The sequence below is a fragment of the Kogia breviceps genome, chromosome 12 (genome assembly GCF_026419965.1).
Source record: "Kogia breviceps isolate mKogBre1 chromosome 12, mKogBre1 haplotype 1, whole genome shotgun sequence".
NCBI lineage: Eukaryota > Metazoa > Chordata > Mammalia > Artiodactyla > Physeteridae > Kogia > Kogia breviceps.
Window position 1 is genome coordinate 43,925,627 of NC_081321.1, and position 27,478 is coordinate 43,953,104.

General features: G+C 49.6%; 2 protein-coding genes and 1 long non-coding RNA gene across 4 annotated transcripts; all 3 read left to right on the forward strand.

The window, feature by feature from the left end:
* Positions 1-1,610: 1,610 nt before the first annotated feature.
* Positions 1,611-2,633, forward strand: LOC131766299 (uncharacterized). Its single transcript, XR_009338449.2, has 3 exons — positions 1,611-1,803; positions 2,186-2,208; positions 2,479-2,633. It is a non-coding gene; the product is annotated as an uncharacterized lncRNA (long non-coding RNA).
* A 602-nt stretch (positions 2,634-3,235) lies between these two features.
* Positions 3,236-7,622, forward strand: ZC3H10 (zinc finger CCCH-type containing 10). Of its 2 annotated transcripts, none has more exons than XM_059080473.2 (3): positions 3,236-3,340; positions 4,118-4,181; positions 5,638-7,622. In XM_059080473.2, the coding sequence occupies exon 3, from the start codon at positions 5,693-5,695 to the stop codon at positions 6,989-6,991; it is 1,299 nt and encodes a 432-aa protein (XP_058936456.1). In that variant the 5' UTR covers positions 3,236-3,340; positions 4,118-4,181; positions 5,638-5,692; the 3' UTR covers positions 6,992-7,622. The 2 variants fall into 2 exon arrangements, with proteins under 2 accessions (XP_058936456.1, XP_066865595.1); XM_067009494.1 differs by having other exon boundaries at positions 3,294-3,340; positions 5,641-7,622.
* Positions 7,623-12,270: 4,648 nt separating this feature from the next.
* On the forward strand, positions 12,271-26,930 carry ESYT1 (extended synaptotagmin 1). Its single transcript, XM_059080447.2, has 31 exons — positions 12,271-12,791; positions 14,379-14,420; positions 14,590-14,724; positions 14,829-14,902; positions 15,019-15,091; positions 15,248-15,337; positions 15,509-15,564; positions 15,984-16,107; positions 16,196-16,372; positions 16,490-16,572; positions 16,867-16,915; positions 17,046-17,132; positions 17,235-17,327; positions 18,374-18,445; positions 18,626-18,712; positions 20,156-20,305; positions 20,632-20,787; positions 20,917-21,093; positions 21,250-21,332; positions 21,444-21,492; positions 21,600-21,689; positions 21,822-21,917; positions 22,189-22,260; positions 22,353-22,439; positions 24,609-24,749; positions 24,859-25,013; positions 25,121-25,219; positions 25,303-25,434; positions 25,512-25,617; positions 25,856-25,905; positions 26,101-26,930. The coding sequence occupies exons 1-31, from the start codon at positions 12,408-12,410 to the stop codon at positions 26,138-26,140; spliced, it is 3,309 nt and encodes a 1,102-aa protein (XP_058936430.1). The 5' UTR covers positions 12,271-12,407; the 3' UTR covers positions 26,141-26,930.
* The last annotated feature ends 548 nt before the right edge of the window (positions 26,931-27,478 follow it).

The window sequence follows — 27,478 nt, forward strand, 5'->3', positions numbered from 1 at the left end:
TTATTTGATGGCAGTGGGAGAGTGTGAGTTGAAGTGATGATCATTTGGAACCTGTTTTGTTGTATTTTGTTTTGTTTTGTTTGGCACACAGAATCTTAGTTCCCTGACCAGGGATTGAACCCATGTGGAATCTTAACCACTGGACTGCCAGGGAAGTCCCTGGAACCAGTTTTCTATAGCCATATTTTACCTTTCTAAAACATGGAATACCTTGGGTTGGGAAGACATAAATCCTGGGTTCTCTGAAAAGAGTACATTTTTTATGGGAGTTTGTGATTTAGTTTTCTGAAGTAAAAACATACACCTTGCTGCCGACACTGTTCAGGGCATTAATGTTTACTGCAAAAAATAAGAACACTGTATGCAAGTGATTATCTTGATTTAGGAAGCCAGGAAGAATGCATTTAGTGTTATGCAATTTTTCAGGGCCAGCCTGAGATTGGATGGGTAATTTGTATTAGAGCATCTTACATATGAGGCATTGCTGACCTGAAGATACTATGCTGAACGAAACTGAACACATCCCTTCATGAGAACTTACAGACAGTGGGCAATCAACAGGTGAGGTCCCAGTGGGTTTGATTTAAAAATAATCCTGGGGTTTTTTGTTTTCAAACACATTACCTTCTGCTGGTGACAATACTAGAACCGCTTAAGCACTTGGAACACGGGCCCTAAATTTAGAAACCTTGTTTTTCCAGAGCTAAAAAGTGAAATTTTATAAAGGGAAACCATTAAAAAAGGGATTATAACAAGCCGTACTGTATCTTACAGTGAATAAGGTGAAGTCTGTGTGATGAAGTGTTCTCCTTCATCCTTCATAACTGTAGCCAAATCTTTGGGTGTCTTTTCCGGGTACTTCTGACCTAACCATACCGTGAGACTGGGAAGTTGTCTTGCCACCAGATACCATTCTTGCCCTAAAGAAATGTGTAGCTCATCTTGCTTCCCCTCTGTCCATTGATTTGATCTTCATCCTATGCAAAAGAGAATCACTTAAGTATTTTCTGAACAAGATGCATCGTGGCCAGGAATATAGTGACAATCTGCCTCAGGCATTGTAGAGAAAGACCGGACTTGGCTAGAAAAGAGTTTATCTTCGATAGTTAAAGTTCTCTGTAGCATGACAGCTTTCTCGACTCCTCACTTTACATCATTCCAATGTTCTGAAATCTTGGGACCTTTGTAAGTTCCAAGATCGAATCTCCCTGCAGCAATTTAGTTTAGAAAATAAGGTAAACCAGTAAAACAAATCTGTTTTTGTTCAATCTGCACCTATCCATAGTAAAATGGAGGCTATCTCCAGGAAACTGCAACTCCCATGAAGCAATGAGAGGGAAGGCGGAAGTAGCTGTCCTTTGCTCGTTTGCACCTCTAGGTCTCTTATTGGATATATGTGCTCATATTTAAATAATACAGTATCCTCATAATAAAACTGGGAGAAGGGGAATTTTGTAACTCAAACTCAAAATACTGTTTTCCAACAGAACTTTCCTAATTCAATCACTTCCCAGGTACCTAAGGCCGAAAGCTATTGTTACTCCCCTCGGGCAGCCCCGCCCCTAGGGGCAGGGCGAGACAGCGGAAATGACGACAATGAGCGTTCTATTAAATATCCGTAGGCGGGCCTCTACCCCTCTCTCGGCCTTAGCGCCATCTTCGGAGGTTAGTGTCTGTGCTGCTGTGGTCGTATTCCGAGTACAATCCATTAACATCTGATCTCTGCACTTACCATCGTTATAGCAAACTAACTGCAGACTCTTCTTCTTTCCCCGTAGAAACCTCCGCGCCATGAGAGCGAAGGTAGGCAGTCCCTGGCAGTGAGCTGAGGCTGTTAAGAATTGGCGATTGTGGGGGTAGACCTTGGCAAGGGAAGTCCGCCATCGTTCCGGGATCGCTGGGTTCTCAAGGGTGCCCAAGAGATGTTGGGAGAGGAAGGATAGTTTGGGGAGAAGCAAAGGAAGTGGTGGGTAAGTGTTGTGGTGAGAGAGGCTGGGAGTGCGAGAGAGGGCGGGAGTAGAAGAGCGCATGCGGGATTCGGGGTTTTACGTCTGGGATCCGGGTGGGAGTCCAAATTGTTGATGTGGTTACTCATATAATGCTCTTCATATCCCTGTCTAAACTTATTACTAAAACTAATGATACCTTGTTTTATTCTCTGCCTCTGGTTATGGTCGGTTGCCAGTGGAGGAAGAAGCGAATGCGCAGGTATGCTGAGACGTTTCCAGTACAGGAGGGGGGAAGTGGAGCGCGCCTTGGATAAAACTTGGGAGGAACATTTAGTTTAGAAATCTAAAACAACTTTAGGTGAAAAACGTTATGAGCATTGACTGGCCAAAGCCAGGAGTTGGGACACAAGACGGTAGCATCGTATTGTTTGTTGATTTTACCCGTCCCTTGTGTCTAGATGTAAACTGGGAGGGAAAGACTGAACTCGGGTTTGTGGGCAGGAGGTGTATTCTTATGTCTGGTTTTCAGGCTGAAGCGCAAAAGAAGAAAGATGAGGCAGAGGTCCAAGTAAACTTGTACACCCATGGAAGCCACAGGAGCAGAAACAAGGGAAGCCCGAGGCCAGGGACGCTGGTACAAATTGTTGGACTGCTTGCCTACTGTCTAGAACTTGTCTCAGTGGATCTGGAACATCGATGGCTATTCTGATCGCCTCAACCACCTTTGAGAGGCCCACCTTGCTCCTATCAAAACGGTCCCTTTTGGTCCTTTGCCCTGGACCTTTGACATACTGGACTAGTTCTATTCTCAGTTGTGGCTGAATGTAACATGTAACAATAAATAATCTCTTTTGCTGTCTTAGCTGAAGAAAAAAATTCGTCTTGTGTGTTATGTGGTTTTTATGGTTCCATTGGCTGGGAATTCTGTACCAGTACAGTCGATCTCTCTACTCCGTGATGTAGAGGAAGTCAAGCAAGATACTTAGGCTGCAAGTCGGGTGTGGGGGTTCCGGCCCTCGGAGCTCCTGGAGCATTGGGTGGCCCTTACTTCCTGGAAAGGGTGTTAAACACGCCAGGGACAGTTTTCAAGTTGATCTCGTGGGCATAGGGGCAAAAAGTGGTTCCCCTCCCTTGTCTAGGCCTGCATTACGAAGTCTAGCTTTGGGGGCTCTTTGCTGTTGGGTCGGGTTGCCATGGTGACACGCAAAGCTTGCTGGGAATTTCCTGCGGCTTGTCGTGCAAGTACTTCGCACACCATAGAGTGTGGTTCCGGGTCTGGTGGCTAGAGTGTCATTTCTTCCGCAGGAAGCGGAAGGGCGATAGGGTAGGCGGCTCTTTGTCGAAGCTAGAGGACCGGCAGGCGGCAGCAGCAACTACGGCGGCGGCGGCAGGTGAGGGAGGCGGGAGACTTAGGTGGAGGCCGCGCCCGGAGGGGAGGAGTCGGGGCCGGCCCAGCGGCTGGGCTCGGCTGGTCTACACAAGGCCCCCCAGGACCGACTTGGCTCTTCCTCACGTATCAGGGCTGAATCCCTTTTCGGACTGACCCCGCTTCGCGAGCAAACGCCAGCTCCGTGACGTCACAGCCCTGCCCATCCCCTGTACTTGATGTCACCTGGAGTCCCCTTCCCCGCTTCACTAAGTGCTCCCTTTAGTGTCCTATTCACCTGGTCCCCGGCTGGGCTCCGGCGGCACTGCACAGAACCTGCCAGGCTAGAGACATGCTGCGGTAAACTCCTAGGACTTTTTTCGCAAACTCTGGGGTGTTGTGAAGCGTCACAATCACCGCCCTCAAGTCTAATCCGCCATCCCACTGCACTGTCAGTCGCTGCCCTTGCACGGCTCCCTGTTCGGAGTTCCTAACCCCAACCCTAGGCCGGGCTTTGATCCCCACATCCTCCTTCACCTTGAGACAGGGTGCCCCTCACCCTTTGTTCACTCAGGGCTGGTTTTCCAACACGTCCTCCTAGGGTCTCCAAATTCTGTTCCTTACTACTCTCTTACTGGCAGCTTCTCCCTTTGACAGGGGAAGTTCAATTTGAATCCTCAGAAAATCTTGACGTGCCCAGAGCTCTTGCCATTTTGTCAGACTTCATTCTTATAACAATCACCCCGTAGTCCTCTATTCTTACCCCTTCTCACACCCAAGTCTCTGTTTTTTTCCTGTTCAGAACCCAGCAGTGATGTGGAGGTGGAGACCCACAGGAGCCCCGGACTTCACCTGAGCTACCTCAGGTATCAAACAATCCTGGGAAAGTTGGGTGGGGATGAATATCAGATATGATTATCAGCTTCTGGTGGGACTTGTAACACGGGTCAGGCTTGGATAGATGCCATTTATTTTTCACCAGGTCGTTTCCCTTTTAGTGAAAATTTGTGTCTTTTCTTTTCCCACTCTTTTTTCCTTGATTGTTTCTGTCTTTCTGAGACTACCTCACTTTGGAGGAAGATGACCCCTCTTTTACAGATTTTCTTGCAACTCTGGCCTGTGACCTAGTCGGTTCATTTTTAAGGTTCATTTTGCCTTGAAGGCAAAGTCAAGGCAACGGACCGGGTCGTTGGGGGTGGTCAAGGCCAAAGAAATTGGAAAGATTTCTTTATACTCAAGGGGAAACAATATGAAGTTTTCCTATTTGAACAGCAGGGGGAGCCTGAAAAGGCTAGGAAAGGCTTAGGAGGTCAGACACGTGGTAGCAGGGACTCGTAGTCTTGTTGGCAGTGGGGAGAGGACAGCGCTAGAACCAGGGCAGTGGACTGATGTTCTTGAGCTCTTTTCGGAAAGAGGAGATTTTAAAAGCTTTTATAGAGTCTGTAAGTAAAGAGCATCTTTATAGGGCAAGGAATGGTGTGGTTTGATGTCAGTGGGATCTTCCCATGGAGGGGTAGGAGGGGTATAGAATGGGGAAAGAAAGGTCACTTGTTCCTGTGAAAGTAACTCCTTTCTATTGCCTTGATCTTGCCACAAATGGTTTTGTCCTTTTGAGGTCCATAAGTAGATATTCCAGCTGTAGAACTCTTCCCCTGAAATGGAGCGGGAGGGGGCTAACCACCCTGGAGTTGAGAATAATGGTAATCTGGGAGAGAATACCAAAAAATGACAGGTTTAGGTATTGCCCTCAAGCTGGTGATACCAGTCTTTTTACTCAGGATTTCCTGGGGTCTAGAGATCTGATACTTCACAGAGTCCTCACCTGAGATCCCATGGAAGAGGGGGTCAGGGAAGTAATGTCACCAGTACTCCATTATCCACAGCCCTTAGTAGCTCACCAGCTTATCTTAGCCACTGTTCCCAGTCTCCTCTTAGCCTAATGAGACACCAACAGCAGTTTTAATTTTGATTCCACAACTTTAATAAGGTCAGTTCAGAAGGGGAAATAAAATCCAACACAGTTCTCTCCCTGCTCCCTCCTTGGCATATCATCGTTAGTAAGATGAGGTAGCTTCATCCCAGCTCCCTCCCTCCGACAGCCAGGCAAGTGTGAATCATTCTGACCTAGACCAGGTGCACAGGGCCTGGGCAGGACTTCTGACAGGCCAGTCAGTCCAGGCAGAATTCTCATCCGTTAGATTCTCCATCTCCAGAGCCATTGTGCCCGTGGCCTGCCTCTTGCTGGACTGCCTGCCATATAGTCAGCAAGAGTTTGGCCCCTCTGGAGGACTCCTGTTTGACACAGCTTCTCCTCTTTCCTAGCAGTCACCAAGGGTGGCAAGAAAAGGAAGAAAGCCCTGAGTTGGGGGGGACCAGGATGCCTGACCGGGACAGCTATGCCAACGGCACTGGGAGCAGCGGTGGAGGCCCTGGAGGCGGTGGCAGCGAGGAGGCCAGTGGGACAGGGGCAGGCAGTGGCGGGGCCAGCTCAGATGCTATCTGTAGAGACTTCCTGAGGAATGTGTGCAAGCGAGGCAAGCGTTGCCGCTATCGCCATCCGGACATGAGTGAGGTGTCCAACTTGGGGGTGAGCAAAAACGAGTTCATCTTCTGCCATGACTTCCAGAACAAGGAGTGTAGTCGCCCAAACTGCCGATTCATCCATGGCTCCAAGGAGGATGAGGATGGCTATAAAAAGACAGGAGAGCTTCCCCCTCGGCTGAGGCAGAAAGTGGCAGCCGGCCTGGGCCTTTCACCAGCTGACCTACCAAATGGGAAGGAGGAGGTCCCTATCTGCCGTGACTTTCTCAAGGGTGATTGCCAGAGAGGCGCCAAGTGCAAGTTCCGTCACCTGCAGCGGGATTTTGAGTTTGATGCCCGGGGTGGAGGAGGTGCTGGTGGTGGGGGCTCAACAGGCCCAGTTCCCCCAGGACGACGTCATGACCTCTATGATATCTACGACCTCCCTGACAGGGGCTTTGAGGACCATGAGCCAGGCCCCAAGCGCCGGCGAGGTGGATGCTGCCCCCCAGATGGCCCCCATTTTGAATCGTATGAATACAGCCTGGCTCCACCCCGAGGGGTGGAGTGCAGGCTGCTAGAGGAAGAGAATGCCATGCTCAGGAAGCGGGTAGAGGAGCTAAAGAAGCAGGTCAGCAACCTTCTGGCCACCAACGAGGTACTGCTGGAACAAAATGCCCAGTTCCGCAATCAGGCCAAGGTCATGACCCTGAGCTCCACTGCACCAGCAACTGAGCAGACTCTGGCCCCCACGGTGGGCACTGTCGCCACTTTTAACCATGGCATCGCCCAGACTCACACTACTCTCAGCAGCCAGGCTCTACAGCCTCGCCCCGTGTCCCAGCAAGAACTGGTGGCCCCTGCGGGAGCTCCAGCTGCTCCCCCAGCTAATGCTGCACCACCTGCCGCTCCACCACCCCCACCCCCACACTTGAATCCAGAGATCACGCCACTGTCGGCTGCTCTGGCTCAAACAATTGCCCAGGGAATGGCACCCCCACCTGTCTCCATGGCTCCTGTGGCTGTATCTGTGGCTCCTGTGGCTGTATCGATGGCCCAACCCTTGGCAGGAATCACAATGAGCCACACCACCACTCCCATGGTGACTTACCCCATCGCCTCCCAGAGCATGCGTATCACAGCCATGCCACACTGATGGGGCTAATGGATACTCCCCTGGTATAGCCTCCCAGGGCTGGGGTCGAGGGGCCCTTACCTACCCACTCGCCTAGCCTTCCCAGGCCCTGTCCAAAGGGCTCACTCATGAACTAGGACAAGAGACTACAAGGAGTTTGCTTCTGAGCAGGGGTTGGGTTGGTGTGTTTTCTCTCACCTCCCTTTTATGAGGGTCCTCTTGTCCATCTTCCAGCCTCACAGAGGGGGCTTGCATAGGAGTGCAGACTGAAGCCAGCAGAGGAAGGACTGACTGAGGGGCTGTGTGTTCTCTGATGGGAATTTGGGGGACATTGTTGGTCTTGTCCTCTCTTCCGCACAGCACAGGTTCCAGCACTGGCTTTGGAAGAAAAAAATACCCTGCCCAGAGGGGAAGCCAGGAAAGATTGGGAAGTGGGTGGCCAGAAGAGAAGGCCTGATAGGAGCCTTCAGACAGTTTGGGGCCTAGCTGAGTTGGACAATACAGGAACTGCTCCTGGGCCCATGGGAAGGCAGGGACCATAGTACTCCAGCCCAAAGACTAGGGGAGTATTCGTTACCTTGGCTTGGCCTGGACATCCATAGGGCAGGGCCCACCACGTTCCAAAGAAATAAAAAATTATATTTTTAACGAATGGAGGCAGTGAAAACTTGCTTAGATATTCTGTGTGGAAGATGGGAGCAGTAAATAGATCTGCCAAAATGAAATAAAGACCCAACTCTCACATAGTGGTAAGGATGGATGGAGGCCAGTGAAGAAGGGTAGGGACCCAGAACAAGATCAGATGGGGCTTTGGGGAAGGTACTTTGTGAGGTAAAAACATTGGAGCCACCCAGTCCCATCTGTTTTGGTTTCTATCTGCACGCACTATTCCCAGGTTGCCTTAGTAACCATGGCTCCTAGGGTCATTTAGGGGGCAGGTACTAAGAAGGGTGGATGTGCTGGGAAATGGGAATGGGATATGTATCGACAGATCCTTCCCTTATTCAAACAGAGCAGGACAGGTGGCAGTTGCTCTCTGAGTTGACAGCAGTTGATGTAACTCCTACCCCATCCCTTCCTCAGTCACCAGTGCCTTAAGCCTTCAAGGCTTAAGAGGTGCTGGGGAGAGGAGAGTTCTGGGGACACAAGCCTCAAGGTTTGTCCCTTTCTTCCCTCTGCCTCCACATAGAACCACAGAGGTTTTAAATCCAATTAAGAGTCAGTAAGGCCAAAGGTCCCAGTAGCCAAGCCTCAGTTCCTCCTCAGCTCATGGCTGATGGAGGGGAAACAACTCAGGTGTCTAGTCTATGGGACAGTGGATTTGGGGGTAGAGAGAGTGATCCTGGTTTGTTCTTTCCCCATCATATCTCCTGCTACCTCTTGCTGTCTTGTCTGGTTGATCACTCAGGTTACACCTGGGGTTGGAGATGGTGGGCTAGGTCAAGCCAGTCATTTTTTTAAAAGGTGGTGGTGGTGGCTGCAGCACGAAAGACTAAAAATGGGCAAATACTGAAATATTGTTTGTAGATTCTAGAAACCACACATTGATAAGCCTAATGTTGATTTTCTGGCACAATTCTGGTTTATTAAAAGAGATGGTTTATGAGCATTTAGACAAGTGTGATCATAGATATCAACATGAATTCATCCCAGCCAAACCAGCTAACTTTATTATTTTTTTGCCAAGTATCTCTAAAGAGACAGATTTGGGAAACTGTAGATGTCGTATGTACTTTATTAACGTGCTCCAGCTAAAGACCACCGGAAATACACCTGCAATTGAACAAGTTGGGTTTAATGCTCATTGCAGTGATGGAGAGAGGATGCTGTTTGGAACCACGGTGTGTCTTGCAAGAGGGTGTTAGAAAGGACCCTACAGGACTTGAACTTCATTAGTGAGTTGGGGGAAAGTTCAAGGAAGTGGAGCTTCACTCTAAATTGAGTGCTGTCAGGGAAGCAGGGAAAATTCTATAATTGCATATCTTTATCTTATCTAGAAAAAGGGCAGACTAAAGTGAAGCTGAAGCTGCATTAGCTGGGAGGCGGATGTTTGGTGTTTTGTGGTTTGCACACTGACCTTGTGTAGTGCTTAAACAAAATTGTGAAGTGACCTTGTTTTTTGCCTCACTTCATCACAGTCACTGAGTACTCTTGTCTGATATTGGTGTTTTGTGAGATTGTGTCCAACAGTACCTGTGAGCCCAGGTCAGCTCCTAATAATTCCAAAGCCTAGCTGTGTCAGGCCAGTTCCCAAATGTCAGGAACTGCTTTCCTCTTTCTTACCTGCTAAGTCATTGCAGATAAGAGAATAATTATGGGTCAGTTAACAGTAGAGGTTGATGGAATCAAAACTGAACTAGTAAATGTTGATTAGCACATTCATGTTAGAGAAATCTCTAGTCTCTAGTGATATACCCAAGGGCTATGGTTTTTTTTTTTAATTGTATAAAAATATGAAAAGCCTAGTTACCAACAGTTACACAAGGAAACACTAAGTAATATGGAAAGTGTCTGTAACTTGTATTGACTAAATTAATCCAAAGGGTCAATTTGGATTGACCGACCTTCCCTCTAAAAATTGCTTGAGCCTGTCTGAGAAACAAATGCAGAGATCTATATTAGCAATAACTCATGTGAGAACAACATGGGACTTCCAATTGGCTGCAAAAAATTAAAATCTTATTCTTCATAATATGTCAGTTAATAAATATCAGGAGGCTGCTGTGTTCTAGGCACCTTTCTAGAAACTCCATAAGGGTAAAAGAACTATAGTTGTGCATTGTAAATATAGTAGTTCTACCATGTCTGAGTGAAACCAGTTCTAAAGTATTGTGTGTTCTTCTAAATGGTTTTTGCAGAGGGCCATTGGCAAACCAGTGGGGTATCTGAAAAAAACTGGCAAGAGAAAACTGAGGGTAGACCCAATAGATGTCTTCAGATATATGAAGGGCTACCGAATGGAGAAAAAGGTCCTGTGTTGCTGCATAGGAAATAAGCAGAGAGTTCTAGAAAAATTGCTAACATGTGAGTACTTAATATAAACCAAGGTACTGTGCTAGGCACTTTACATGCAATTTTTCACTGACACAATGGGCATTATTATTACACTTGTTTTGCAGAGGAGAAAGACTTAAAGAGGGTAATCAACCCAAGTCTCCACAACTAGTAAGGAATGGAACTAGGAATCTCTTCAGGCAGTCTGACTCCCGACTTGGCATAAGAAAGTTCTAATGATAGAGAGCCATCCAACAATGGGACCACTACTTTCCAGTAACTTACAGGGAATAATACAGAGGAAGTTTCCTCAAATCCCGTTGCCCCTTCCATCTTGGAGAGTAGGCTGGGACCAGATTACCACATCCAACCCTGGGAGGCAACTGTAGTTTACATATAAATGCAGATTGCAAAACCAGGAAGTCTAAGTGCTCTCCTCGCTTAGACACTTCCTCTAACAAATGGCCATCCTTTTTCGTGTTACCCACTTACTGCTTATCACCACCAGGTGGCACCTGGGCAGCAGAATTGTCAATGGGCGGGGACCCATCTTGTTTACTTGTTCCGGTGCCTTGCAGCTGCTGATGCTGTGGCTCCTGGGCCCCAGATGGGAAGAGACCTTCCTGGGGATGAGCTTTTGTCCTCCATACACCGTCTTCAGTAGGAGGATCTGATGATCTAGATAGGATGAGAAAGGGGGAAAGTTTGAAAAGAAACTTCCATAGGTCACCCTCTTCACCCCCCAGCCTAAGGAATTCCCTTCCCCTACTCCAGTGTTTGGCAAATTTCAGTTTATAGGGAGGTTTCCCTCTGAGGATGTTCATCCATTTTCCTGCTATAGTTCTGGTTCATCAAGTTGGTGGGCACTCACCTCCACCTAACTCCTTGAGCTCCTTTTTTACCTGCTCATCTCAATACAGAGAACATAGGAGGCAGATGGAAAACTGTTCCTTACACAGTTCTGCAAACTGAGAGAAGCAGCTTAGATACTGTTTCAGAGAAGTAGAGAAAGGGAAGTGAGAAAATTTAAGATTAAGGGAGGGAGCCTGGGCAGGGATAAATTTTAAACAGGTTTTATGAAACAGCCTGATGAAATCTATGCCCTGCAGAGCCAGATACAATTTAACAGTTGTAAACCAAACAGAATAACACAAGCCCCACATACATCGCATTAGAAGGTAATCATGACCAATCTGTCCCTCCTGGGCTTCCAGTCAGTCCAGTTTCTAAGTCCCTGGACAACACTACACCTCTAAGTCCATTTAACTAGTAACAAGAGTCAACATCAATATACCCTGCATTTTTTCCTTCCTAAACCTACACAGTGCGATGTAGAACTTATTTCTACATCTGACTGTATTCTAAACCTTCCTTATAACCCAGGCAAATGAGAAACAGAATTGTCTCATTACTCTTGATTTCCCATTTTAGTGTCCTAGCGGTTCCTCAGGGTCAGGAATTCTTGGAAAATGTGATCATTTCTGCTGCAGCTGAGGCCCCACCCCCCTTGGAGTCAATTTAGTTTTAATTTGCTCTTTAAAATAGAGATGACTAATTCTTGGAGATAGAATGAACTAACTTGGAGATTTCTAAAGAAAAATAAAGCCTCACTTCCTATTCACTCCGCTTTTTTCCCCCCTCCCTCTTGCCTGAAGGCTAGATTATCTAAATTCTGTAATTTTCGAGTTCTCCAGTTTTCTCTAGAGTCTGTCGTTACACTGCATAGACAAAGTAGAGGGTCTGGGAACAGGATAAACAGGGTCGGTCATCGAACACTTTCATTCCATATAGGGTAATTTCCTTTCCTCTTGTAAGGACAACCAGCAAAAAAAAAGTGGAAGGATAAGGAATGTGCTTAAAGTATGAGAACGTGGGAAAGGAGACAAATGAACATGTAGGAATCGCAGACCAAGTTCTGCCAAACCGTCTGAAGGGAGGGGAAGGAAATCCCGACGCTCCATAACCCCTCAACTTCGCAGCTCCAGCTCTCTCTAAAACAGAGCAATTGCCTGTGCGGCTCTGCATGACGTCATGCCATAGGCACTCCAATCCCACGTGGGGGAGCTCCTGGTCCCGCCTCTCCTCTTGAAATGGTACGCCGCTCCTCCTCCTCTCTCTGGCTAATCTCATGCTGCTCTTTAGCCTTTTTCATCGTTTTCCCGCCATCCCAGACCGCCCATCTTGGCACTCCCGTCCAATCAGGAAGGTCCTGCCTCTCCCGAGTCCTTTCCTCTACCCGAGGCAGGGGGCGGGGTTTCGGTCTTTTGACTCCACCTTCATCTATGCGGCACGGACCAACCCGAACCGTCAGAACGAAGGGGCGTGGCTTTAACTCCCCTCCCCCATTCTGGGGTTTATGGTTTGTAGGAGGGGAATCTGGTCGCAGAGCTAGGCAACCTCTAGCTGGTCTCTGGGTCGGGTGGGTCCTCCTAGAGGTGGCAGCATGGACCGCGCTCCTGGAGACCTCCCCAGCCCAGTGGACCAGCCCTACGCTCCCTCCGACCCCCGTGACCAGCCCCCCACTGCTCACGGAAAGCTGGACCAGAGTTCTGGGAACCAACCTGCCGGCCCAGGCGCCGCGGGTGAGGCCTTGGCGGTGCTGACTTCGTTCGGGCGGCGGTTGCTGGTGCTGGTGCCGGTGTACCTGGCCGGGGCAATAGGACTCAGCGTGGGTTTTGTGCTCTTCGGCCTCGCCCTCTACCTGGGCTGGCGCCGGGTCCGCGAAGAGAAAGAACGGAGCCTTCGAGTAGCGCGACAGCTGCAGGATGATGAGGAGCGGCTCACGGCGAAAACTCTTTACATGAGCCATCGAGAACTACCTGCCTGGGTGAGCGACCACCCTCAGTCCTCAGTGCAGCATAGTCCCCTTCTTGCCCCTTAGTTCTTGGGCTTTCCCGTCCTGTCCTTAAAGTCAGCTCCCCATCTTGGGACGATGGGCCCCAGACTTTCCCCTTTGGCCCGCTAGCCTCTTGCCTGCAGGGACGCGCCACTCTTGGGACCGACTATCCACTACCCGCCCCCCTTCCACACGACCAGATCCCGATTCGTACACAGAATCAGGACTTCTTCCTCTACGCTTGGGCAAGAGCAGTAACATCTGAGGAGCCCGTCTCAGCCGTGGCTCTTCTTCTAACCAAACTGCTCGAACGCCCGTCCTCGTTTCTGGTGCCACTCACACTGCTCCTGGGCGTCCCTGTCCCCGTTGCCGCTCAGTGGGTTCCCTCCTCTTTCCTCTCCTCCCCAAGACTTTTTTTTTTTTTTAACCTATTTAAGGCCATAAGGTTCTTCTCCCTTTTCCCGCTCTTATCGCGAGACCGTGCCCGGGAGCATTGCCCAGTCGAGCCCCCGCACCCGGACGGACCCTCCGGCCCTAGCCTTCCAGCCTCAGGCGGCCTGGCCGCAGCGCAGCGGAGGCGGCTGCTGGACAAAGGGCGGGGGTGCTTGGGGGGAGGGTAGTGTGACTGCTGCAGTGCCCGCTGCCCGCACTCCACCGCCCCTGGCCGGCCCCACCCTTTTCCGGACTGCGGGCTGCGCCTGCTGTGTTGGGGCCAGGACCCTATTTCTACGCCCCCTCTCCTGTGGTAAGGGCTCCTGATGGCTTCTCTCAGGCCTTGCAGATGCCGAGCCAGTTACCCGGCCCTTCCCTTCCTGCTCCTCCCAGCAGAGGTGCCTGTCTGGGGAAATCAAAGTTGACACTAGGCAAACACAGCTATGCTTCCCAGACCCTGGACTGGGGAGGAGAAAGGGGGAGAAATGGTCCCATGGGACTTGTAGCCCAGGCAGCAAGAGTCTGTTCTCCCATCATGGAAACTAATTTTCCTCCTAAAGCAACTACCCCGCCTCCTCCCCCAGTACAAAGCACAGGTGTCCTTCCTTCCCATCAAAAGAGTCACACAGATTAAAAAGAAAGAAAGAAAACACCAGCCTGGGCCTGTATAGCTCTTCTGGCCCCTCCCTAACACAGGAGCCGCATCCTGCTTCACCTGTTAGTGTAGAAGCCCCAGTTCGAGGGGCAGAGGGAAGGCTGGTAAAAGGAACCAGGACTTATCCAATCCCCGGATTTCCTCTTCAAACTCTGATTTGTCAGGACCTTCCCCTCCGGAAAGAATGTGCCCTTCTCTTCCCTCCTCCTCCTCTCTGCCCCAGCAGCTGTCATCACTTCACATCCCTGAGCTATCTTGCAAAGCAACTTTGTGTGGCTGACACTGTCAGTTCCCTTTGCCGAAGAGACCTCGGCCCCAAACCCTCTGGAGGAATGAATCCTCAGGACATCCCGGCCCCTCCCCTCAATCCCTGGGTGTGAGGAGGCCCTGTCACACTTAGGTTTCCTTAGTGAGCATCCACCTGGCATCTTAGTAGGAAACTACGGATGGAGGATCATGCTCCTCACTATCTCCATGTTCTCCACCTCCAGGTCAGCTTCCCAGATGTGGAAAAAGCTGAGTGGCTAAATAAGGTGAGGGTTGCTTGTCTTGGGTTTTGTTTTTCCTGAGGGGGAATGGGGTTTGCTCTATTGCCAGACCCTGCCATGCTTCAAATCTAGCCTCCCCATGAGAGGAGTCTGAAGGAACCTGCCTTTAGAGGGAAGGCAGCACTCTCCTATGACGAGCTCCCTTTCCTCCCAGATTGTGGCCCAGGTCTGGCCCTTCCTGGGCCAGTATATGGAGAAGCTTTTGGCCGAAACTGTGGCCCCAGCTGTTCGAGGATCTAACCCCCACCTGCAAACATTTACATTTACACGAGTGGAATTGGGTGAAAAGGTACGTGTGTAGGAGGGAAAGTAATGACAGGGAAGAGATGGGGCAGAGGAGATGGGTGGCCCAAAGGGGCCTTTCCCTCCGCTCTCAAGCATTCATCTCTGTAGCCACTGCGCATCGTAGGAGTCAGGGTTCACCCTGGTCAGAAGAAAGAACAGATCCTGCTGGACTTGAACATCAGGTAATGCCACTCACCACTCCTCCCGATTCCCTTTCCTGGTCACTCTGACTACTTCACTCCCCTTACCCACTTCAGCCTAGTACTAACCCTCTGTTCTCTTCCTCACCAACTCCCAGCTATGTAGGTGATGTACAGATCGATGTGGAAGTGAAGAAATATTTCTGCAAAGCAGGAGTCAAGGGCATGCAGGTGGGGCAGATGTCAGGGGCCTCCATAAGAAGCCTTTGCCCTAAGTTTCATTAGATGTGGGGAAGTGGGAGGTTGGGAAAACCAAGGCTGGGGAGGTCTGGGAGGGAAAGAAGGCTGTTTCTGAGGAAAGGCTTTGTTCGTCTCTTCCTGCCCCAGCTGCAAGGTGTCTTACGGGTGATTCTTGAACCACTCATTGGGAACCTTCCTATCGTGGGGGCTGTGTCGATGTTTTTTATCCGACGCCCGGTAAGGGAAAACATTGAGAAGGGGTAAGGAAGCGGGGGAAGCAGAGAGGACTGGAAGCTATGGGGAATGGGGGAGGGAACTGACAAGTAGGCTGAGGGTCTGGCAACTGTTGGATGGGTGTGACCATGCCACCATATGCTCTGTCCCGATCCCCCTGCTCTTTGCTTCCAGATCCTAGATATCAACTGGACAGGGATGACCAACCTGCTGGATATCCCAGGACTCAGGTATGAAGGATTTATCGAGCACCTGCTAAGTGTTCCAGCCCTGGTTTGGGGGTTTAAGGGATACAGAGCAGTAAAAGATGCAGCTGGTGCCCCCCAAGAGCCTTGAGCCTAGTTGGGGAGATCAGACAAATACCCCTGAATAGTTTCATACTGTGGTTTTTCTTCTGTGGGGAGACTGTGCATTTTGATAGAGAATGAAGTGGGCTACAGACTCCTCAGCTGGGACAAAGGGAGAAGAGCTGCAACGGCAGTGAGGAGGGGACAGAGCAGTAGGTGGGAAATCAGGGTAGAAGAGAAGCAAAAAGGTATTTTCAAGAAAGGACTTCCCTCTAGCTTTAGGTCTCTCTTGGTTGTGGGAAACATAGTTGGCAGTGGTGAAACATTGACACACTCACCTCCTTTTCCACTCCCCCATTCAGCTCCCTCTCTGACACCATGATAATGGATTCCATCGCTGCCTTTCTAGTGTTGCCCAACCGATTATTGGTGCCCCTCGTGCCTGACCTTCAAGATGCGGCCCAGTTGCGTTCCCCTCTTCCCAGGGTATGGTCTCCCCCCTGTTAGATAGATCCTTCTCTCGGGAACCCTGTGGTGGGTCTTTAATTTCTCACGATATGATTCCTTCCCTCAGGGCATTATTCGGATTCACCTGCTGGCTGCTCGAGGGCTGAGCTCCAAGGACAAATACGTAAAGGGCCTGATTGAGGGCAAGTCAGACCCCTATGCACTTGTGCGAGTGGGCACCCAGACATTCTGCAGTCGTGTCATTGATGAGGAACTCAACCCCCAGTGGGGAGAGACTTATGAGGTGGGAGAGCCAACGAGTGGGGCTGTGTCAGATGGGGAGGCTCCAGCAGATTTTGAGAGAATATGCTGATTGGATGATCTTCACACCTGTGGACCCTTATCCCTCTGCGTTCTTCAGGTTATGGTACATGAGGTCCCAGGACAGGAAATTGAGGTGGAGGTGTTTGACAAGGATCCAGACAAAGATGACTTTCTGGGCAGGTGAGACTCTGCCTGTGTTAGGATTCTAAATCCCCAGGGCCACCAAGGTCTCAGAGGTAATTATAATCCTTTTCCAGGCCTGGGAATCACATTATCATTTTCCTTCCCAGCCTTCCCACCCCTCATCCCCACCACACACACATGCATATATATTTCCCGAGGGTAAGAAGGGAGTCTGATATGTGCCAGTTATTTCTGTGTGGATGAGAAGCGGGCCAGTGAATGACATGTTGCTAATTATAACACTCCCCTCTTTTCCCTTTCACTGCCATCATCACTACCACTACCCCCCAGAATGAAGCTGGATGTAGGGAAGGTATTGCAGGCTGGAGTAATGGATGAAGTAAGTTGAGATAAGAGGAAGGTGGAGGGTGTTGTCCCCCATTGTGTAGACTGTGGTTGCTACATTGGTGGGGAAGAGATTGGGTGTGTATATGATCTCTACTATACCTCACTTCTACCTCTCCCTCCAGTGGTTCCCTCTACAAAGTGGGCAAGGCCAAGTTCACTTAAGGCTAGAATGGCTTTCGCTTTTGCCAGATGCAGAAAAACTGGAGCAGGTAAATAACATTGAAAACAGGAAACTAGCAGGGGAGAAATGCATAGCTAGAAGTATGGGGGGCTGGAGGGATGAAGGTCTGACTACTACCACCCCAAACCAGGTTCTACAGTGGAACCGAGGCGTCTCCTCCCGACCGGAGCCCCCATCTGCTGCCATCTTAGTTGTCTATCTGGATCGGGCCCAGGATCTTCCTGTGAGTGTGGCTTCTGAGGGCAGGTGAACAGGAAGCCATGGGTGCAGCATTCCCACACCCTCCCTTCCCCCGGCCTGCTCTGCTTCAGTAGCAACAACATGTAACACAAGGGTTCCAAAGAGGGGATCAGAGTCACTTCAGGGGAAAGATTCTTTTTTTTTTTTTTTTTTTTTTAAATTTATTTATTTATTTTTGGCTGTGTTGGGTCTTCATTGCTGTGTGTGGCCTTTCTCCAGTTACAGCGAGCGGGGGCTACTCTTCATTGCAGTGTGCAGGCTTCTCATTGTCATGGCTTCTCTTGTTGCAGAGCATGGGCTCTAGGCGTATGGGCTTTGGTAGTTGTGGCACGCAGGCTCAGTAGCTGTGGCACGTTGGGCTTCAGTAGTTGTGGCTCGCAGGCTCTAGAGCACAGGCTCAGTAGCTGTGGCGCACGGGCTTAGTTGCTCCGCGGCATGTGGGATCTTCCCAGACCAGGGCTCAAACCTGTGTCCCCTGCACTGGCAGGCGGGTTCTTTTTTTAAATCTCACTAAAATTCTTGAATTGGTTTTAGTGAGTTGTATTTTTAAATTATCTATTTAATCGATGTTTTCTAACTATTTGTATAAAGTTGTTCATAATATTCTCTTATAATCTTTATTTTATCTATTTATTTTGGGCTGCATTGGGTCTTTGTTGCTGTGCGCGAGCTTTGTCTAGTTGCGGTGAGCGGGGGCTACTGTTCGTTGCGGTGCACAGGCTTCTCGTTGTGGTGGCTTCTCTCGTTGCAGAGCACAGGCTCTAGGTGCACAGGCTCAGTAGTTGTGGCTCGCGGGCTCTTGAGCGCAAGCTCAGTGGTTGTGGTGCATGGGCTTAGTTGCTCTGCAGCATGTGGGATCTTCCCACACCAAGGCTGGAACCCGTGTCCCCTGCATTGGCAGGCGGATTCTTAACCACTGTGCCACCAGGGAAGCCCCAGGGGAAGGATTCTGATGACAGCTCTCCTTCCTTCACTGAAACAAAAACAAAAACAACCAAGATAGTGACTTCTGAATTCTATCCCCCACAGCTGAAGAAGGGAAACAAGGAGCCCAACCCCATGGTACAGCTGTCAATTCAGGATGTGACCCAGGAGAGCAAGGTGAGGGCCAGGACAAGGATATCATTGTGCCAGGTGTCATGTGTGTGTGGGGACAGGAGGAGGGAGGACTGTTCTTGGGATGAAGTGTTCCCTTTAGGATGCCTGTAAGAGGAAGGGTTTTCTGGAGAAAGAGGACTGGGACTATGGCGTGTACCTTGATCACATCCTGCACATCTCCAGGCTGTCTATAACACCAACTGCCCGGTGTGGGAGGAGGCCTTCCGGTTCTTCCTGCAAGACCCTCAAAGCCAGGAGCTTGATGTGCAGGTGAGAGAATCACCTATCAGTCCCTCCTGGATACCCTATTCTGTCTTCTCAGATTTGCACCATTTCTTCTCTCCATTTTCTCCTTTCATCTCTATTTTCTCTTCTTGTTTTTTTTTTTTTTGGCTGAGACCACCAGGGAATTTCATGATCTCTATTTTCAATCCATCTACCTAGACTCTCCACCTCTTCTACTCTCCATGGTTCCCCACCTGTCTCTCTAGAATCTGTTTTTTTTTTTTTTTTGGCTGTACGCGGGCTTCTTACTGTTGTGGCCTCTCCCGTTGCAGAGCACAGGCTCCAGACACACAGGCTCAGCAGCCATGGCTCACGGGCCCAGCCGCTCCGTGGCATGTGGGATCTTCCCGGACCGGGTCACGAGTCCGTGTCCCCTGCATCGGCAGGCGGACTCTCAACCACTGCGCCACCAGGGAAGCCCTAGAATCATTTTTATAACTGAGAATTGTGCGCTTAAAATGAGTGATTTTTTTGTGGTATGTAAATTATGCCTCAAAAAAATTATTTTTTAAAAGAAGAGAAGGGGACTTCCCTGGTGGTCCAGTGGTTGAGACTGCGCTCCCACTGCAGGGGGCACAGGTTCAATCCCTGCTCGGGGAACTAAGATCCCATATGCTATGCAGCACAGCCAAAAAATAAACAAAAACCCTGTTAAAAGAAGAGAACATATTGAGCACCAGCTAGACACCTAGCACTTTTGTTTTTCCTGGTTTATTTTTATTTTAATTTTTAATTTTACATTGGAGTAGAGGGTTAGCACAACATTGTGTTAGTTTCAGCTGTACCTCAAAGTGATTTAGTTATACGTATTCATATACCTATTTTTCAGATTCTATTCCTATATAGGTCATTACAGAGTACTGAGTAGAGTTCCCTGTGCTATACAGGAGGTTCTTATTGATTATCTATTTTACATAGAGTAGTGTGCATATGCCAGTCCCGGCCTCCCAGACGTCTAGCACTTTTAAGGTCATAGAAAAAGCACAAAACACAGTATCTGCCCTCACGAAACTTACTGGCTAGTTTCAGAGAGGAGACAAACATATATAACCATCTAAGAATGATTCAACATTAATCATTGGGAGTAAAATACCCATAGTATAGTGCTTAGGATGGCCAGAAAAAGAGGCTGGAGTAACTAGAGAGTCTTTGTGAAGGAAGTTGGATTTTCAGAGGGCCTTAAAGTATCAGTAGGATTTAAATAGGCAGAGAAGAGCAGAATAAGAACTTTCCAGGTAATGAGACCAGAAAGAGCAAAGGAGGAAGGGACTGTAGAGTAGGCAGAGGACTGTAAAAGGATGGCCTGGAGTGGAGCAAAAGGTTTGTGATTGGCACAGAGAGAATGAAGCTGCAGCTGTGTCATCATTTCCACAGTCTACCTCCCTTTTCCCTAATCCCTCACTCCATCCCCTCCTCCTGTACCTATAGGTGAAGGATGACTCCAGGGCCCTGACTTTAGGGGCGTTGACCCTGCCTCTGGCTCGCCTGCTGACTGCCCCTGAACTCACCCTGGACCAGTGGTTCCAGCTCAGCAGCTCTGGCCCAAACTCCCGGCTGTACATGAAACTGGTTATGAGGGTATGGAGGTGGAGGGGAAGGGCCTTGTGGATTCCTTGTGGTATTAAGAGTAAGGAAAGGGGATCCTCTATGATGAAATGAGCTAGTGTATCTGGAAGCATCTAGCAGACGCACAAAAAAAATGTTTGTTGATCTAACTGGGGGAAGACATGGTGTCTGAGTAGGGTGAGTGTGGAGTGAACCCCCCAGAGATAAGCACAGCCAAGGCAGGGACCTAGTTTCCCTGTCAGAGCCCCTGCTCTGCACCGCCCCCCCGCCCCCACATACCTTGCCTGCTGGTGGCTAAATGCACTGCTTTGATTTGACAATCACACTACCCTTCCCAGCTCTTGTACTTGGATTCATCAGAAGTGCGCTTCCCTGCTGTGCCTGGTACTCCTGGAGTTTGGGACCTGGATGACGAGAGCCCTCAAACAGGCAGCAGTGTGGATGCCCCACCTCGACCCAGTCACACTACTCCTGACAGTAACTTTGGGACAGAGGTAAGTCTGTATCTGGAAAGTACTGGAGTCTGTTTGCCCACCCTACGTGCACAAAGCCTGTTTCAGGGCTGGGTCTGACAGTATTCTCTCTTTGACTGCCACCTGGTGCCCCATCTGTCCCTTTTGCAGATTGTGCTTCGGATCCATGTATTAGAGGCCCAGGACCTGATTGCCAAAGACCGTTTCTTGGGGGGATTAGTGAAGGGGAAGTCAGACCCCTATGTCAAACTAAAGCTGGGAGGACGAAGCTTCCGGAGCCGTGTTGTTCGGGAAGATCTCAATCCCCATTGGAACGAGGTCTTTGAGGTCAGAATTGAGGGCTAGGACTCTTCCCAGTCTTGCCCCATTCCTCCCCCAGCTCTGAAAGTGGTCCAAAAAAACTTCTGGGGTTCAGTTGATTGGGGGAGGTGTCCAGTCATTCTGAGAAGAAAAGGAAAGGATCCCACTATTTTCTCCCACTAGGTGATCGTCACATCAATTCCAGGCCAAGAGCTAGAGGTTGAAGTTTTTGACAAGGACCTGGACAAGGATGACTTTCTGGGCAGGTGACGGGGGGGGCGTCCAGTGGGGAAGATGGGTTGGGCCTCTGTAGATCTTGGAGACAAAAGACTTGGCTCTTGACCATAGACCTTAATTTTTATCTTTCTCCTCTACAGGTGTAAAGTGAGTCTCACCACAGTCCTAAACAGTGGCTTCCTTGATGAGGTGAGCATGGAATTAGAATCAGCAGTCCCTCCTGATCTTGATGCATGATTCATTCTCATAGTCCCTGTCCCCACACCCCCAAGTCTTAACCCTGCCCACTTCCACAGTGGCTGACCCTGGAGGATGTCCCATCTGGCCGCCTACACTTGCGTCTGGAGCGTCTGACCCCCCGTCCCACTGCTGCTGAGTTAGAGGAGGTAAGGAAAGATGCTGGAGGAAGGAAGGGACCCAAGATGGGTCAAGGTAAACTCTTCTATGAGCTTTTAAGGCATATGCCAGGCCCCAGAGTGTCAGTTACCACTCCCCAGCTCCCATGTGTCCTTCCCCAGGTGCTGCAGGTGAACAGTTTGATCCAGACTCAGAAGAGTGCAGAACTGGCAGTGGCCCTGCTCTCCATCTACCTGGAGCGGGCTGAGGACCTGCCGGTGAGATCTGCTCCCCACGCCCCATAGCTCCCTGGCCCTTCTTCTACATCCCTCAGGTTTGGATGCTCCTAGTGTATTTGGAATAGTAAATTCCAAATTCCTCTCTCCCAGGGTGGTGCTGGGGTGGGAAGAATTTTCTGTTAGAGGCCAGGAGGGTGAGGGCTGTCAAGTGATAATGGGGACATGGGCCACTGGCTGTGGATGTAATTTGTGAGGGGCGGGGGGAATCTGCCTAACTGGTCCAAATTTAAGACTAACATTCTCTTTCCAGCTCCGAAAAGGTACCAAGCCTCCCAGCCCTTATGCTATTCTTGCCGTGGGAGATACTTCTCATAAAACTAAGGTATCAGGAAATGCTGCAGGACTAAGAATGGGAGGGATGAGAGGCGCAGAGGAGAAAATGTCAACACTGATCATACCCCTCATCTCCACCAGACTGTTTCCCAAACATCAGCCCCTGTCTGGGATGAGCGTGCCTCCTTTCTCATCAGGAAACCAAACTCTGAGAGCCTGGAGTTGCAGGTACCATAAATTCATTCTACAAACATTTTGCAGATTGCTGTCACAGGCCAGGCACTGAACCAGGCACAGGGCATTCAGAGATAAAAGATGTAGTTCTTATCTTTTTGGAGCTCACACTCTTCTTTTGGGAGAAAAATAACCAGAGAATACTTCCTGACTGAGAACTGCTGAGGTAAAGGCAGTGTAGGGAAAAAAGGAGGGGTTCTAACTCAGACAAGGGAAAAGGTGAGGTAAGAAAGATAGTAAGAAAGGTGTCCTTAGCTTAAGGGTAAATAGGCCCTGACCAAGAAAAGAAGGACAGGAAAACTCTTAAGGCTGAGAAGGGAATGGAGGAGAAAGAAGGCAAATGATACATTATAGAGGCATGAAAGAGCAAGATCACAAAAAAATTATGCTAAGAATTTGGATTTTATCCTAAAGGCACAGGGAAACATTTGAAGGAATGAGAGGTGGCATCCAGATTTGCATCTTAGGAAGATGGTGTTGACATCAGGGTAGAAAAATGAACTGGAGGAAGGCAGCACTGGAGGCAGGTAGGTCACTTAAGAGACTTAGAGTAATTGAAGCGAGAACTGACAAAGGCCAGATAGTGTTTGGCGGTTATTTTGACATGGAGGAGGAAGAGGAACAAAGAACACCTAGGGGGGCCTCCTGGTTGAGAGTCCGCCTGCCGATGCAGGGGATGCAGGTTTGTGCCCCGGTCCGGGAAGTTCCCACATGCCGCAGAGCTGCTGGGCCCGTGAGCCATGGCCGCTGAGCCTGCGCGTCCGGAGCCTGTGCTCCGCAACGGGAGAGGCCACAGCAGTGAGAGGCCCGTGTACCGAAGGGAAAAAAAAAAGGACACCTAGGTGTTAACTCCTGGGGTTTGAGTGTGGATGGACAGATAAAGGTGCCATCGCCAACACGGGGAATGCACCGAGCAGGAGTTTTTGAAATTGAGATCTCTGAGGGCTGTCCAAGGGGAGACAGCCATCTGGAAGGTAGATCTGTGGCCCATTGTGGTGTTCCTCCCTACCCCTCTTGTTTGAACATCATGAGCAAGCAACAGGTAGCAGCTGTAGTCACAAGAGTGAGTGAGATCTCTCAGGGCGTGTGTAGAGTGAAAAGAAGACAAAAGTTGGACATGCTGGGTGCTGCACCAAAAGGGCAGATGGAGGAAGAAGAGCACTGAAGTGTAGCCAGGGTGGTGGGATGCTCCCCAGGAGACAGTGGGTTCCAGAAGCCAAAAGAAGAGTGTTTCAAAAGACAGGAAGTGGTCAAATGTTACTGAGAGGTAAAATTAGGCGACTGAAAACTATTCACTGACTTTGCAAACTAGGTCACTGATGACTGGAGCAACTTCAGTGGCTGGAATGGAGTAGAAACTAGATTTCAGTGGGTCGAAGGGTGACCGAAAAGTGAAGAGGTATGGGAGGTGGGGAGAGGATGGGGGAAGGTAATATAGGAGTGCTGACTTTCTCTATATGGAGTAAGGAGTCAAATACCTTCCAAAGTTGATAGAACAGTAAGTAGAGAATTACATATATAGAAACCAACAGAATGTCAAATAATGCGACTATTAACAACACCGGCAGAGGTAGAGATGTAAATGAGCTCAATTTGTCATCTTGAGTAGCAGGGAATCAGTAGATATTAAAGTTGGCAAATTATGAAATAGAGATATAGACATATTAGTTAGAAAGAAAATAGGAAAGAAAATAGGAAGAGCTCATTACATTTGGAGTATGGACATGAGGACAGGATGGGCAGAAAACAATTTAATTCTATTTTTACTGTTCTTTTTTTCTACCCTGTGCAGGTATTACTGAGATAATTTGTGAACGCTTAGGAAGTAAAGATAGTACAGTCTACTCTGGTTAAGAAAGAAAGGGAAGCAGCGAAGTGGGACCAGCAGCAACTATTACCACGGCTCCCCTGCCCTTCACGAAGGGGAGTCTCTCCAAAACCACTCAACTGTCCAAGCATTTGGACCTGGAATGCCAGGATTAAATCACTTCTTTTTTTTTTTTTCTCGCCTCGCTGTGCGGCTTGCGGGATCTTAGTTCTCTGGTTCCCCGACGAGGGATCAAACCCGGGCCCTGGCGGTGAAAGCGCCAAGTCCTAACCACTGGATCGCCAGGGAACTACCTAAATCACTTCTCTCTTGATGGCAGTCCTGTTGCTCCACAGGTTCGGGGTGAGGGGACTGGCACATTGGGCTCGTTATCCCTGCCGCTCTCTGAGCTCCTCGTGGCTGACCGGCTCTGCTTGGACCACTGGTTTATGCTCAGCAATGGTCCAGGGCAGGTGCTACTGAGAGCACAGCTCGGGGTGAGTGCCAGGAGACAGTGGGCAAGGGGAGGGCGGGCGGGAGCAGAGAGCCGTGTCCTTCTAGCCCGGGAGCAGGAGGACTCTGCATGCTGCTTTCTTGTCTACCTAGATCCTGGTGTCCCAGCACTCAGGGGTGGAAGCTCACAGCCACAGCTATAGCCAAAGCTCCTCATCTCTGAGCGAAGAACCGGAGCTCTGGGGAGGACTCCCTCACATCACTTCGTCAGCCCCAGAGCTCCGGCAGCGCCTAACACACAGTGACAGGTAAAGCGCTGGGACAGAAAGACGGGACTCAGTCAAGGATATAAAGGATAAGCTACAGACTCCCGAGGCACTACCTCCTCTCACCGCTATCTCCCATCTCTCCACAGTCCCCTTGAGGCTCCAGCTGGGCCTCTGGGCCAGGTGAAACTCACTGTTTGGTACTACAGTGAAGAACGAAAGCTGGTCAGCATCGTTCACAGCTGCCGGTGAGACTCCATCCGTCACATCCTCCAGGTTCTCCCCATCCCTCCCCTCAGGTTGTCTCAACACCTCCTTCCTTCTGTCACAGGGCCCTTCGACAGAATGGACGGGATTCCCCCGACCCCTACGTGTCACTGTTGCTACTGCCAGACAAGAACCGGGGTACCAAGAGGAAGAGCTCACAGAAGAAGAGGACCCTAAATCCTGAATTCGATGAACGGTCAGTCAGTGAGCATTCAAGTGAAGAGATGGCAGGCTCAGGAAGGGCCCCTGCCCCTAACCCTAGTCCCTCCTCAGGTTTGAGTGGGAAATGCCCCTGGATGAGGCCCTTCGGCGAAAGCTGGATGTCTCTGTGAAGTCTAGTTCCTCCTTCATGTCAAGAGAGCGTGAGCTGCTGGGGAAGGTAAGAAGAGGGCAAAGGTGGACCAGGCAAAGGTGAGAGTTAGAAGTTGCTGGTAGAAAGGCTTGTAGTCCCTATTACAGAGTAAGCACCCTGGTGACACTACTTTACAGATGTACTTTACAGTACTTTACTACTTAATTACCTCTGCATTGGTTTGGGACCAGGAGTGTGTCAGGGTAGGACGTGGTGTTTGGAGACATCAAAAGTAACATCTCACCCCTACTATCCTCCAACACAGGTGCAGTTGGACCTCGCTGAGATAGACCTTTCCCAGGGTGCAGCCCAGTGGTGAGTGTCTCATGAGCTGGGGATGGGCCTGGATGCTTAAGTAGGAAAAATCCCAATCATAGGAGGGAAAAGGGATGTAATCCAAGCTGAGAACCATTGATCCTCTGAAGTATAAGAGCCCTCAGATCTTGTCTCATTTATAAGAGGACACAGAAGTCATCTTTCTACCTGAGCCCTCTCTGCTTGTTCCCACAGGTATGACCTCATGGATGACAAGGACAAGGGCAGCTCCTAGGAGCCAGAGATTACCAGCCTGACTGCTCTGTCTCCTTGCCTTGCCTCTCGCTGCATCACTGCCTCAATGTGATGAGCCTAAAGGTTGGGGCCCAAGGGCAGAGCCTGCACCCCTCAGCCCTCTCACCTCCCAGGCCCATGCTAGGGTCTTTGCGTGACCAAAGAGGAGGACCATATGTTACCCTTTACTGCAGGGCCTTTATCCTTCTGGGCTCCCGGGGCAGGGATGTGAGCTGGCTATTTCCTGCTCTGCCTGCACATTCTCCTTTCCGCCCAGCTCCTCAGGTCCTTCTGTGTCTGTGCCTGGCCACTGGCAGCACTGGCAGTGGCATTAGCTCATGCCAAATACAGCTTTTTGAAAGACCTTTTTTCTCCTTCTTCTCAAACAGCAGTCAGGGAGGGTGGAAAGGCTAACCACTCCAGCTGAGAGCCTCTTGGACTACTGCATGCAGCAAATGTACAGCCACACAAACCCCATGTCTAGTTCTATACCCACTTTCCTCAAGCCTGTCCTGAAAATTACACCTGCTTATGTTGACTAGGGCCAGCCAGTCTCTTGAATCACTCTGGGAACAGCAGATTCCATCAAAGCCTTCAGGTAGCCAATATCAGTCTTGGTGTGAGGCCTCTAGCTGGTGCCATGCAGGGGGCTTTGGAGGACCCAGGACAACAGGGCCAGTTTTTTGTCCAGGTGTCTAGGCTGTTAACTCACTGACTAGAACTGAATCTCTAAGCTTTGTACTAACTCTGCCAATCCACTGTATCTTACATTAAACGTTATACTCAAATCATCTGTGGCTCTTTTCCTTAAGGGCAGAGAATCCAGCCTACCCATCAGGTGTTTATTCCAAGTGTCAAAGCCTTTATTCAGTTCACAAATGATGTCTGTTTATATTTTTAACAACTGATTATCAGTTTATTTAAAAAGTTGATTTAAACATATGCCACGGTGACTTCAACCTCGACTCCTGGCTCAACACTGATGGAAGTAATCTTATTAACAATCGCAGAAGGACTGTGCGTGTCACTGAGTTGCTGTGGATCCTCATCTGAAAAATGATCCCAAGTCCTAGAACCTTCACCACAGGAATTTTCCTTGTAGTTATTCTCACAGTCTTGGTGGGCATCCGTCCTTTACCTTTGAGACTTTTCCTTTGCGCCTCTGATCAAGTTGGCACATACTTTCTCCAAAGACATTACGCTGCAGCTGCTTAGAGTAATTCTAAGTCAGTGAATCTCCACTGGTTCTCAGTCTCTCTTTAAGAGCCAGGCCGTGGTGCAGCTTCCCGACCGACTTGTTCCTCCGTGAGAGTGAACAGTGGTGAGGTAGGCGCAGGTG